The sequence below is a fragment of the Limulus polyphemus genome, unplaced genomic scaffold (genome assembly GCF_000517525.1).
Source record: "Limulus polyphemus unplaced genomic scaffold, Limulus_polyphemus-2.1.2 Scaffold1190, whole genome shotgun sequence".
NCBI classification, from domain to species: Eukaryota; Metazoa; Arthropoda; class Merostomata; order Xiphosura; family Limulidae; genus Limulus; species Limulus polyphemus.
Genome location: NW_013666800.1, coordinates 258,141 through 272,789, shown reverse-complemented (window position 1 = coordinate 272,789; position 14,649 = coordinate 258,141). Strand labels below are relative to the sequence as shown.

Sequence of the window (14,649 nt, the reverse complement as noted above, 5' to 3'; positions counted from 1 at the left end):
CATATGAATGATAAAGGCTGGGTTTAACATTTTTTTAGTTTATTTATTAATAGTTTTAGTTTAGTTTAGGGGATGGTACAACCAAGATGGACCAAATAGGTCACATGTTGTCCCATACATTATGTTATGATACACATGAGTGTCATTGGCACTGTAGCTAAATTTTTTTATATATGCCATCCATTTCACAATCAATTCAGGGTAAATTATAGTTATGGGAATATAAAATTTGAATTTCTTTCATGTGAAATAACAAAAAAAACTTTCACCTCATCAAGAGTAATATCCTTCCATCGTGTCATATATGCATTTCCTTGGGCTCGGCGTATAAATAACTCCTCAGCATATGCATTTGTTTCAATAACTGAAAGGCTGTAAAACTTGTTAGCAGACACAGAGGAAAAATTGAATACAATGTCAACTTTTAACTCTGGACTTCCAGTAAATTAAAATTTTTTCATGGTTGATGAATTTTCACTCCACATGGCCATACCAGCATCAGTAGTCCTGCTGCTGTCACTAGGTCTAGCAATAATATTACGCTCAGCTAATGATTCATTCAGTACATTAAAAGATTTTGATACCTCATCATCAATGTATCTTTCTTCAGTTGGAAAATACTGATTCCCACTTTCTGAGAAAGAAGAACCCTCCAAATTGTCTGATAAGTCCAATAATTCTTCACCATCAAAGTATCTGTGGGGCTTTTTTTTACCTATAACTTTTTATAGAAGTTTGATTAAACCCTATTTAGTTCCTCCAAGTAAAATTTAGTTTTACATATTATGATTATCAAAACAATTAATGAACCTTTTAACTTAAGTTAAAAAATGATCTGATCCTTTAGACAGCACGAACACAGGAAGAAATTGCACATGCTGAGAGCTTGGCTCTGCAGGTTTCTAAAGTTGTTAAAGATGCTCAACAGTTACAAGAGTTAACAAAGAAACTGTCTAAGATGATAACTTTAAAGGTAAGACTTTGATATATTGTCCATCACCTTCAATTCATCAAATAGATTATTTAAATATTTGCCAATAATTTTATACATTGTCCAAGCAAACATGGTGTAGGTCATATTTTGCATATGCTGGCGTGATTTAGTTTTTTATATAGATTATTGTTTATGACTTAACAGTGTCACCCCAAGCTAATGCCTCTGAAGCTGGGGAATTGTTTTTGATAAAATAAATTATTTAATACAAACTAATAATTAATACCTTGATTAATACGTTCACATGCTGCACAAAAATGTATATCTACTATTTCTATGTCTGTTCTAAACCGAATAGTTTAATTAAGGGAAAATTTGAGTATGTCAGTGTAATAAATAAATCATGTCATAAATAACTGCAGCTTTAAGTTGAATGTACCTTAGTAATCATACCATCATCATTTCTAAAAACGTAGTTTGATAGTTGATAAAGTTGTTGGCTTACTTTAATTAAAATAAGATATTCCTGCATTAGAAAATTCTTATGTATGTAATTTGACCTGCCATCAACATGAAAAGATTACATTGGAAAATATTATACTGTCAAACATTGGAAAATATTATACTGTCAAACATGGGAAAATATTATACTGTCAAACATTGGAAAATATTATACTGTCAAACATTGGAAAATATTATACTGTCAAACATTGGAAAATATTATATCATGCATGCATTTTAGCAAAAAAGAAGAATTTTAAGCAAAAAAAAGATTACAAAGAAATATTTATATATTTTCATATTTAAATATGGTATTTCAAAGTGCCAGAATATTGTTATTTTTTTTCTTTGAGATAATTTTTTGAGATATGGTGTTTCTCTTATTATTAATCAACAGTACAATCTAAGAAAGTAGATCAGTGTATGTGAGTTTATTTAATTAAGCCACTTAGAATTAATACAGCACTTAAAATAATGGTTGGAATTAAACTAATTACTGAACAAGTCTTGGAAATTGAGACAAAATTATAAGCAACTTCATATGAATAAATATCAAAATGCTTTAATTAAAATTATTTGTAGTTGAAAAGTCCATTATAATATTATTTATAGTTGAAAAGTCCATTATAATATTATTTGTAGTTGAAAAGTCCATTATAATTTCGCTAAATATATTATAACCAGGGGCACCATTCTGCTCAGAAAATGTCCCCCTTGTTTAATAGCATCTGTTTATTTTTAGAACAAATAGCTATATAAGATGTACAGTTTGCGTTATTTGAATGATTGTAATATTACATATAAAATTGTCAGAGCAAATGCTCATAAAATAGACTGATACTTACACTTTAACCAGTATTAAAAAAAAAACAGTAACATCCAGGGACTTAATTCTAGTCCTCCAATAACAACATCAAAAGTGGAAATGGTGCTCCTGATTGTAACTGCCTTAATAATATTAACATAAAAGTATATATCTTATAAATAACTGTAGTTGTTGCATGGAGAGCGTAAACATAATTGGTAATAGTATAAGCCAATTAGTTGGTGATATAGCATGTGAGAAGCGGTTTTGGTAGTGTAACATGTTAAATGTTATATGTGACATAAACTGTTCAGTTAAAAAGAGGTAGTGGAATACTACAGATTCTTTATTAGTATCATTCTAAACTCTGAGTGGTATTGGCATGAAGTAAGAGGCAAAACAAAAAAATACTTGTTTGTTTTGTGAGTGTGTAAAAACCCCTTTTATTTTTGGAAAAACTGCAACAAACTCAAAATGGAATATATGAGAAATATATGAGTTATATGGATGATATGAGTTGCTTTTGAGTCAGTGCCTTCCTTGATGATGGAAAGGTCTGAGTTGATGTTGCCCATCTGCATTCATCCATGTCATCATTGGCTTTTACACTCCTCAGCTCCTACAGGAGGTCATTGTTCTGCCTCTATTTGAGTTTCCCAACCCACAACATCAGCCCCTCAGGTCATTGGTACCCATAATAGATTCCTCTCATATCCACAAGGATCCTCTGCTCAGTTGGAATGCCGTATGCCTTTGGGGTCTGTGGGGACTCAGCTCTGAGAATTTCTGGATCTGTAGAAAACATTTACCATGGATACTACAGGTTCTTGCATCAGGATTAGTCATTCAGTTCACATCACCACCACCATTATCCCTCCAACCTGTGGTTTTTCTGCCTCCTGTAGATCCTCAGATTTCAGAACTTTGTTCCACAGCTATCAGAGATTTGTCGGTGAAGGGAGGAGTGGAGAGAGTCATTCCAGTTCTTCTAGGATTTTATTCCTGTCTGTTTGTTATACCCAAGAAAATGGGAGATTGGCATCCAGTCATTGAACTTTCTCGTCTGAATCAATTCCTAGATCCAAAGTTCACAATGGAGTCATTCCTCACTCTGCATTTGCATTTTTTGCCGGGACTGTGGATGACCAAGTTCAATGTCACCAAAGCTTATCTGCATGTTCCCTTAGCAGAATTATCCTGCCACTATCTTTATTATGTGCACAGGGGTCAGGTGTTGCAGTTCAGGGCTCTACCATGTGTGTTCTGCCTCATTGTATGATCTTTCTTTCTTATCACTCCATTCCCTGAGCCTGTACACATACCATTACATGGACTATTGGTTACTACTGACACCATCTCATCAGTTGCAGAACATCACACCCAGATTCTACTTTCCAAACCAACCAAGGCAGTATTTCTTATCAGAGTTGAGAAATTATTCTTATTCCAACTCATATATTGTCCATCTGGATGTTTTTTCAACACATCTCTCAGTCGGCTCAGCCAACTCCCATCTGGCTCCACATTATGGAACAGGCAGTCAGACTCTTACTCAAGTCTCCTTCTCCCACTGCTCAGATGGTCCTTTCTCTTTTGGGGATGTGGGCATCACTCGAATCCCTCATTCCTTTGAGACAAACACACATGAGACCCTTCAATTGCATGATCAATGGATCATGAACAGCAATCCACTGGATTCCCAGGTCTCTTTATTCACGATCAACATCTTAGACCTTAAATGGTGGTTCGATCAAAACAATACTATGATATATGTTTGTTCCTCTGCCGCCACCTTGTCCAGAGATCTAATTTTTTATGGATGACTCGCTACAAGGATGGGGTGCATATCTTAGTGGTCAGGAATTCTAGGGTCTATGGATGGACAACAAGGCTTCCCTACACATCAATGTTTTATAACTCCTTGCTGTGCAAAAAGCGATGTCTCAATGTCTGGAATTGTTGAAGGGCAAAGTCACTATGCTTCACTCTGACAATTCCATGGTGGTGTCTTGCATTTCCTATCAAGGGGGCACTCGGTCCAGGTCTCTGTTTTCGAACCTTGGATATTCTTTATTGGGCCCACAACCATCATATTATCTTACTAGCTTGCCATGTTTTGGGGGTGAGGAATTTGGTGGTGGATCAATTGTCTCAACCCAACAGGATTCTTCCGATAGAATGGATGCTTCATCAAGATGTTTTTAATTAGATTTGCTGTTGGTCCGGGACAATGATGATCTATGTGTTTGCTACTCATTGGAACACTCAAATTCAGCATTTTTGTCTCTGGTACCTGACCCTTGGGCATTGGCAATAGATGCATTCAGTCAGGATTGAACTGGATTACACCTATATGCCTACTCACCAATTTTTCTGTTACCCAGAGTTCTAGCAATGATTCACTCTACCCATTGTTGCATTCTGTTGGTAGCACCAGATTGGCTAACTCAACCCTGGTTTCCACTTTTGCAGTACCTTCAGGAGTGCCCACTACTTCCTCTTTGGCTCTCTCTATTGAGGCATCAATGATCCAACGTCTTACACCCATCCATTCCGAAGCAGTTCTAATTGAGAAAAGCTATTTTATGAGAGGATGGAAAGTATCTATCAGAAATACATTGTCTATTTTGGACAATGTTAACTTTTGTAGTGTATGATTGACTGTTGTTATCAAATTGACTTTTGTGCCTAAAATAATATTCTAATAATATGATTTTTAGTCCATACAGCATGTACATAACTATCCATACATTATTGTTAAATATGACTCTCTGATGTAAATTTAATTGTGTACTTTTCATTGCATTGTTTCATATTTACATATTATTGTTTTCACATCAATATGGTATATTTAAAGAAGGTTTCCTCTTTCAAAAATGGGTGTATTTTTACCTCCCAACCTCATATACATTTAAATATCAGTTTATGACTTTCCTTAAAGTCATGCTTGATATTAAGATATTAAGGCCTATTTTGCAATCAAACTAATTAACTGTGAATATGGTATCTTTCCTTCAGATTTTTCACATTGAGCTATAAAATATTATTTTAAATTTAATATCATAACAATTACTAATTATAGAAAGCTAGTAGTTAGTATTGTGGTGTGGTATACAGTTTTTGTCATGTACACAGAGACTAGTATTATATATTCAGTGGTGATTTATGAGACAAAATAACACTCTACTATAAAAATATATGAAATGGAACTGGTCCATATTGTATAATCTCAGTGATGACTTCATTAATTGAGCTCATAGATGATTTTTCACTCCAATTATGAAAGAAATTGAAAGTTTGCTCCCTGATAAAGAAAGGTCCACCTTTTGAAAATGCTTGTGTTACAGAGTTTTGTACTTTTATGGAAGGAGTTGAAAATTATGATGACATAGCACCAATAATGGCAGTATATTTTAAAGAGAATAAGCAGACAATCTAAGAAACAGTACATACCAAGTAGTATGCAGGTAAAATATATTTGTAAGCTTCAAAACTAGTGTCTGACTGTAGCATTTTGTTAGATATATGTCATGTATTTTGTGATGTACATATGTTTTCATACTGAACTATAGCTAATGAATTTTATTCATCTCATTTAGGTGGTTGAAAAAGATAAAAAAAGTGTTGATATTATTCGAGCAGAAATGCGATTGCAGCATATTAAGGATGATTTAAAGTCCAAACAAGTGGACCAAGAAAAAATGGAAAACTGTCTAAGTGATAATAAAGAAAAGTAAAGAAATATTTTAAATTCTTATCAACTTTTAATTGCAATTTAAAACGTGTCCAAGTTATGTTCTGTTTCATTTATATTGTGCACTAGCCATCCTTACCAGGCATTGCCTGGATATTACCTGAACAGAGAGCCAATGTTTAGCTATTTTTAAATAAGAAAGATCAAATGCATAAAGGTACTAATACCGAAAAGAAAGACATACTGTTTTCAAGCACTCTATGAATATAAAATTAATATGAACAAACATTTCAATAAAAGTGTTTTCTTAAAAACATGATGTTATAAAACTGTTATTGTTTTAAATTTTTTAAAAGTAACCATGCATTTCTGCGAATAATGTAAAACAATGAAAGTTTATAAAAAAAGGCATAAAAGTGTTAGAATTCGTATTACTGGCAGAAATGATTATATGCATGGTTACTTTTAAAAAATATAAAACAATAATAGTTTTGTAACATCAGGTTTTTAAAAACATTGTACTGAGTGAAACCTAAACTCTTGTTCAGCTCTTTGTTTAGTTAGTATAATCAATCACTCTCTCAGCTAGCAAAACTAATCAACTTATTTTGTAATTCAAACTAAAGACTATATACAAACACAGAACCTATGTGGTTTGAATGTAAAATTAAACTTTCAATTTTATAATGTATTATTTGAACTATGAAAAATGCTTTTGTTTTTTCTCTACATAATACCTGTAATTGTATTGTCCTTATGTTTATTATATCAAACCAATCAGTTTATATTATATATTCGTCACAATTCTATGTATTCAATAACTTTAATACCAGATATCAGTTATTGTTAAGACTGTTGCCTAGATACTTATTTTAAAATGGGGTTCCACAGTTAAAGAATTTTTATCACCAAGTGCATTATTTTCTGATGAAAGCCCCGGTAAGTGAGCCAAAAGTACACAAATAAAAGTAGTTTAACAAAGGTAAAAGTCCGTGTATTATTCTACATATTGATTAACCTATGTTATGAGTCTTAAACAACATTTATTAGGGGCGAGTTAAGCATGATAGAAAATATCGCTTACCTTTTGTGATATTCTTCCTGAGTAGGCGTTTCCTCTCAACTCCCTTTCTGGTGAAACTCACAGCTGTAATGCTCATTCAGAAATGATAATTTTTGTAAAATGATTGAAGAAAGTTTTGCATCATTCATATTTTCTTCAATTTTTTTTAAAATATTTTAAAATAAAAATCGATATTACCTGTGCAGCAGAAAAACAAATTTGACCTTATTTCAAATTTCTTTTGTTTTGCTGCAGAAGTAATAAAGACTTTTATTTTAAAATATTTTTTTATCAATTTGAAAATCAGAAATACAAATTCTAACACTTTTATGCATGCTTTTTTTAAAAACCTGTGTTTACAAAACTATTATTGTTTTATATTATTGGTGGAAATAGATAACATTTAAATATAATAATTTCCACCAATAATATGAATTTTAACACTTTTATACTTGTTTTTTTTTAAAAAACCTGTTATTATTATTAAACTTATTCCCTAACAATTTGTTGTACCAAACGACAGATGACAGCATATACTTCTCTCTTTTTATGGCTTAAGGGCTATAGGGCAAAATTATTGGCCAAACGTTTTCTAGAGAAAAACAAAACCCAGACGCACACTCTCAGAATTCCCTTTGTATATGTGCAAAGTTTCAGATCTCTAGGTTCTTTCTACTTGGAGCTATGGTGCTGACTGACTGACACACACACTTACACAGGCTGTTTTATTATTATAGATAAGATGTCCTAACTTTTATACATTTTTAGTACGAAGTGTATGTTATTTTTTGATTAACCCTTTCTGGATCCTTTGTTTTTCCCTTCTCATAATGGAAATACTTAAACTTGCATGAAACTTATTAAATAGTTTCTAGTTTGGTATTAAAATATTAATCTAATTTGATTTTGTTTTTCTATAATTTTTTATGTTGTGAAATTTTCAAAATTTTGTTGCAAGAAACTGTTTTGGAAAAAAAAACATGGCACTTCATTTTAGAATTTAAATTTTCAATATTTATCAGAAAATACCATGTTATAAATATTCATTCAATTTAAATGATACTCATTAATGTAGTTCTTTTGATACTTCATTTTGCCAATAGCATTAGTTACCACTTCCATCTATACATTGTAAAAAACACTCCAAAGAAACTGACAAAAATATTGTGTAAGAAATATACTTTATTTTCAACAAGTTATAAGTTATTAAATTTATGTGCATTGTTTGAATACAATTAACTTAAAAATAATATTTGATAAATAAAGATTAGTGTCACAGAAATATTTTGCTGTCAACTATTGAAACATAAATCTAATTAGTAGGTTTAACTGATGTCTTTTCATAGAAGAAATTTTATGTAGCTTTCAAATAAATACACAAAAACATTTTCAGAAGCAATAAAATAATTTGTAAAGAAAACGTGGAAATATCCTATATTATCGGTGTGTTTCTATATCTTTTAACTTTCCCAATAAATAATGTTGTTTTTTTCTGCAAGAGCAAGGTCTTATCACTTTCCTACAAAACCATGAATTACTTCTCACACTACTTTGTTCATTCTATATTGATGTAAATAGCATATAATTTACTTTAGGTATTTTTGAAGTTGAGCTTTATTAGTTGTTGTTCATATCACATTCTAGAGATCTTAAATGGTTAGGAAGGAGAAATTGTAATAATACAATCAGAAGAAGAGAAAAAATATCATATGAGAAATAAAACATTGTGAATTATATTCTCAATAGATATAGCAAACATAAATCTATGCTTTGGAGTAGGCAGAAAATTTTTTAAAAAATGCTTATGTTCTTTACAGGCAAGACTCCTTAAAGATGTGCAGAAATATAGGTTGAAATTTATTTTTCTTTGCAGTTTACTCGAACTTTATGTTACAAAATGACAGAATAGAAATTGAAAAATTCTTTAGTAAAACAATGTTGAAATAGATTTTAAATTATCAATTTTTACCAAACTTCTTCAGTAAAACAATAGTGAAATAGTTTTTAAATTATCAATTTTTACCAAAATTCTTCAGTAAAACAATGTTGAAATAGTTTTAAATTATCAATTTTTACTTAAATTCTTCAGTAAAACAATGGTGAAATAGTTTTTAAAATATCAATTTTTACTTACATTTATAAATTTGATATGTGGCTGTACACTCAACACTTAAAAGGTGATCATTAGTCTAGGATTGATGCTGTTTTTGATTGTGTATGTTTAGTGATGTGTTCTTCTACTTTGTACCTTATTGTTTTTATGGCTTTAAAAAGACCCTGTTATAGACAAAGGGTTATTTAGATTTCCTTTTGATATCCTTAAAAATTCTTTTCATTACTAAGAAAACAAAACTGATTTTTGTGAGAGCTTGCATCTAATTGTTTTTTTTTTTTTTACATTTAAAGCATGTTTCTGAAGTCTTTTATAAAAATATAGTGTCAGGTTTTATTTCTGAAATTAGATTACTAGGTATACATTTATGATACTTGTTTTTGTTTCATTAGACTAATGGAAATTACTAAATTATACAAAATCACCAAGCAAGATAAAAACAGAATTGCAGGTTTATACCAGATTGCTTGCCAGAAAAAAGCCCAGCATACTGAGAAGCATTACATGGTACAGAGTCAAATTGAAATTTTAAAAAAAGAGACACTAAAGAATCAAAAGTAGGTAGCAACCATATGTGTCTTGTTTTATTTTTAAATAGTTTAATAGTAAGAAAGTAATAGATAAATAGTACTGACAGTGAATGTTGTCTCTTGAGAAGTTTTCTGAATTGGTTGATGTTTTAGTAATGTTTGCATAAATAACTATATTGTTTTGAAAGCAGTAACACTTACAGACATTGTTTACATTTGATGGTTATTTTATTTGAACCAGTTGTGACCTCTTTAGTTTTATATTAGCATCCCCTGATAAAAACTACACAAGTGGAAGTTAATGAGCTTGTGATATTTCTATGAAAAATTTATAGAAATCTTGCAGAAGCATCAGTGACACAAACTTTGTATATGCATGAAATCAGAAGCTAAACCATAGAAGCTATTTCCACATTTTACATTTCTTGTAAACAAACTTTGTATAAACATGATGCCAGATGCTAGGACATGCAAGTTACTTCTCCTTTTTATATCTTGCAGAAATGGACAACAATAAATAAAAATAAATATCCATTGATATAAAAAAGTTATAATTGAAAAACAGCCATGTTAAATCATTCACAACTGGAATTAATTGTACACATGTAACACCTATTTGATGTCACACTGTATTGACCAGTTTTCATACCCTGTCATCATTTATTGTGAAATAACTAATTTTATATAGACTTTAAAGCTAAATTCAGACTAATTTTTATTTGCATAAATCAAGGGAAACATGATTCAGTTAAATGATAAAAATGTTCGATCTATAAAGCTCGGACCAATTCTTACCTGCATATATTATTTTGTAGAAATATTATTATTTATCATAATATTTAAGTTCAGTTAAAGATCTATTAACAAGAATGTGAATCATTTTATGCCTTGAAACTTGCATAAAATACCACATCAGTGATTTGAAATTGAGCAAGTCAAGAATATTAAGAGATGTTGGAAGTGATTATACCATTAAAATTTACTTTAGTTTTGTATCCTATCTCTAGCTAGAATGAAATATTAATTTTACCAGTTTATATCTAAATTTTGTTATCCTGTATAGCAGGTCATGTACTTGTTGTGAGGAGAGGAAATCCACTATACACTTTAAATAAAAACAACCTCAGTAATAGAAAGAAAGAAAGGGAAAATTATATAAACTCCATGAAGGAACAAAATACACAAACTCAGACCCAGTAATAAGTGTCTAACTATATCATGCTTAACCAAAAACATCATAAACATTTAGAAACAAGCACCAAAAAATCACATTATAAACAACAACGTTACTTTTATTCAAAACCCGAGCACTAAAATCAAGGGGCATCTAAGGAAGATTTATTCTCACAACTTCAACAACAGAAGCATCTACAAGTATCAATGTGATTGATGCTTCACAACTTCAACAACAGAAGCATCTACAAGTATCAATGTGATTGATGCTTCACAACTTCAACAACAGAAGCATCTACAAGTATCAATGTGATTGATGCTTCACAACTCAACAACAGAAGCATCTACAAGTATCAATGTGATTGATGCTTCACTACTTCAACAACAGAAGCATCTACAAGTATCAATGTAATTGATGCTTCACAACTTCAACAACAGAAGCATCTACAAGTATCAATGTGATTGATGCTTAAATAGGTGAAACTGAAAGCAACATAAACATTAGGATCAAAGAACATAACAATCCCATCACAAACACAGCACAATGAATCAACATCCAATTAGCATTAACAACTTTAAAATATTATGTTATGAGAGCAACATTAATAGAAGAAGAATAAAAGAAACATTAATTATTCGTGAAGTAAAGCTTAATTTAAATCAAAACACAGGTGTCACCTTATATGTTTCATAAACTTGAACAAAATGCTCGTGCAGTATTTCTTTACTATTTCACCCAATATGTGCCAGTTACCTGATGATGGCCACATGAGTGGTTGAAATGTTGTAAGTAAGTTAAACAACCAATTAAAATAAACAACCCACTCAAAAGCTGTATCTCTGGATTTTTATTTAAAGGTCATATACCTGTTTTCTTTCTGGATTTAATACTTGGAGTTGTATTGACTAAATTTCTATTCAAGGAGAACATACATGAAAGAGTTATTAACTCACTTCTGTTGTAGGAATTTTTGTTGTACATACAGAATGACCTTAGGCTTCTTTTCTAAATGATTTTTAGTGACATTATTTATATTTCTATGGTTTTAATTTTGGAACAGAATTTAAACTGCCATACCTTGTGTAACTCACTTTGACTAAAAGACACCAGTATGTCACTGGTTTCCAATGGAAACTGCACTTTCTTGCATTGATAATCACTTATATATGTAGATAATTCAATAACAGTTACTCTACTGTTTTATATTTGAGAAATGGTTTTTGGAAGTAATCAAATTCACAATTTGTAAAATTTGCTGCATGTAGTTTTTATTCATATCTTAAATGCTGATGTAGAAATGTTTAGATTAATCTGTTTTTTGTAGGCAAAATAATGACATGTATTTCAAGTTACTCAATACACTAGTTTTCCGCGACCATCTGAAGCACAAAGTTTTGAAACAGCAAGTGAGCTTAGAGGAGTTGCAAGAGCAGTGCAGTTTACAAGGCCAACAATTGGAGCATTTGGAATCCATAGTTGCAGATGAAGAAAAATACTTAAAACATTTACGAGAACGATATGAAAAAGTTATACAAGAAAGAAATAGAAGGTTATAAAACTTATTATATGAATTTTTCAATGCATTTTAATCTTAAATGATTGAAAATTTTGACAAGCAGATGGTTAGATTGTGTAATATAAAAAGTATAATGATAATTAGCTAGACTTATACTACAAATATAAATTACTTATTAAGTAATGACATATGTGTAGATCTTACAGACAACGAAAGTACAGTGACTTGTTAAGTAACTGATAGATTGTAAAATAAATTAGGGCTTGCAAACTAATGAGAAAACTAAATAATACACATTACATTGATATATTAACTTCAGTTAATGTAACTAATGTAAAACCTATATGTTAAATCTTAAAGAAAAAATCACATACAAAAAGCTAAAACTAGAGATTCATGTTCTAGGATAGTGTTGATAACTGAAAAAGTTAGGCTTTTGAAATTTATAATAGATTAGTGTAAGCTCAGTAGTATGTTATAATATTATTTTTAATGAAAAGTTTAATAATGGATTTTTAAATCAACTGGACTAACTGTGTATCTTTAGGTAACAAAGTATGGTTCACATCAGGTGCAGAAATTGAGAAAAGTTGGCTTAAAATTTAAGGATCTGTAGGGCTTGATTTTAGTATACTGTCACCAGTCTGGTTATGGTTGTCCACTTCTCGTGATGATGATTCTGTGAACATACCACATCTATTGTTAGAGGTTCTTCTTTTCAGTCATTTGGCATTTTTATTAGCACCAGCAAAAATTCTTCTGTCCTCTCTTTTGACTTACTTTCCCTGCAACTGGCAGAACTTTGATTGCTTTGGTTGTTGTGCCCCCCCCCCATTATCTCTACAAGGATGAATAAACAGTTCATCATAGTTCATTATAAAAGTGATAGGTGCACTTTCAGACACTTCAAGGGCAAAAACAAATGTTCACTCATAACAAACAGCTTGTGATCCCCATGTAAGGAGATCGTGACCCACAGTTTGAAAAACACTTCTCTATAAATATTGAATTACATTATCATCATGATCTCAAACAAAGTTTAGTAAAATAATTTTCTTCTACCAAAAAAAAAATCATTGTATCTTTCAGTTCTTTTTACTTTTTAGGATCATGAACACCATTAGTTCTTCATGCAACATTGTATGTTCCAAAACTTTCAAGAGATATAAGGAAACACCTGATGTGTCCCTACTAGAGATGGAATTCTGTACATGGACTAGTTGACTCGTAGAGTTACTGTTAATAATTTACCATTTTAGGCACAAGCCCATAGCATTGGCTGAGTGACATACTAAAAAAGTACACTGTTTTTGTAAAGGTGAAAAATGAGATGTGGGTATGATAGTTTTTTTAATTTTGTGGTATATTATTTCATAAGTAGTACCCTTTGAAGTGTTGTATTTAAAGGGAACTGGATGACAAAAGGAATCCCACTTGTAATTGTAAGAACTTATGTGCGAAAGGAAAGAAAAATATGTTATAATAGGTTAACCACACTACATCTGCAGGATACAGTGCCAACAAGGCCTTTCATCCGGCCAGCTGGGATGTGACACACATAATAGTGACCTAGGCACTGTTTATATTATTAGCTTTCATGAACAATGACTATTATGGTTAAGTAAGTGAATTGAAATGAAGTATGAGACTGAGTTCCGTGAAGTCTAGTATTATCTCATGAGTAAGCTTATTTAACATTGTATATAAATTTCATAAAAGACATCAGAAAGGGCTGTTTATTTAAATCAGTTTCGACATTTTTCACACAAATGATGATTTTGGCAAGGTATGCACTTTTCATTATTTTCAACTTATGTAAGAGACAAAGTTTTATGTATAAATAAATAAATACAGATTATTTCATTAATTTAATTTAAAATAATGTTAAAGTGGTTATAATGAACTATAGTTTTGTTTATCAGAGGTGTGGGATATTACAGTTTATACTTTAAAGAAACAAATTATGATCTAACATTTTAGTACGTCAAACATCTGTTTCAAACTTTATTTTTCCCACTGCTTTTAGGGGATTAGACCTTATTGAAAGAGAAAAAGAAGTTTGTATCTTACAGCAGAAATCACAGATGTTGGGTGAGTTTATTCTTTCAATTTAGCTCTTACCAGTTTGAAATGAACTCAATGAGAGATGGATTTTTCACCAACACTACATGAATAAAAAATAACTTTAATTCATTGGTAATACTTAATATTTTATTGCAATTTGTACATCATAGTTCACATATTCGATGACGAGGAACCCACTTTGAGACTAATAATGGCTGGAGACGGCTTAAATGGGTAATGAAGAAAAACTTTAAT

General features: G+C 30.8%; 1 protein-coding gene across 1 annotated transcript in view; it reads left to right on the top strand.

The window, feature by feature from the left end:
- Positions 1 to 14,649, top strand: part of LOC106462522 (coiled-coil domain-containing protein 146-like) — a 35,818-nt gene that overhangs the window by 10,464 nt on the left and 10,705 nt on the right. The window contains exons 6-10 of the mRNA XM_013922455.2: positions 848 to 973; positions 5,840 to 5,973; positions 9,503 to 9,667; positions 12,139 to 12,363; positions 14,357 to 14,421. Coding sequence (XP_013777909.2) covers positions 848 to 973; positions 5,840 to 5,973; positions 9,503 to 9,667; positions 12,139 to 12,363; positions 14,357 to 14,421 — 715 coding nt within the window. The remainder of the gene's footprint in view (positions 1 to 847; positions 974 to 5,839; positions 5,974 to 9,502; positions 9,668 to 12,138; positions 12,364 to 14,356; positions 14,422 to 14,649) is intronic.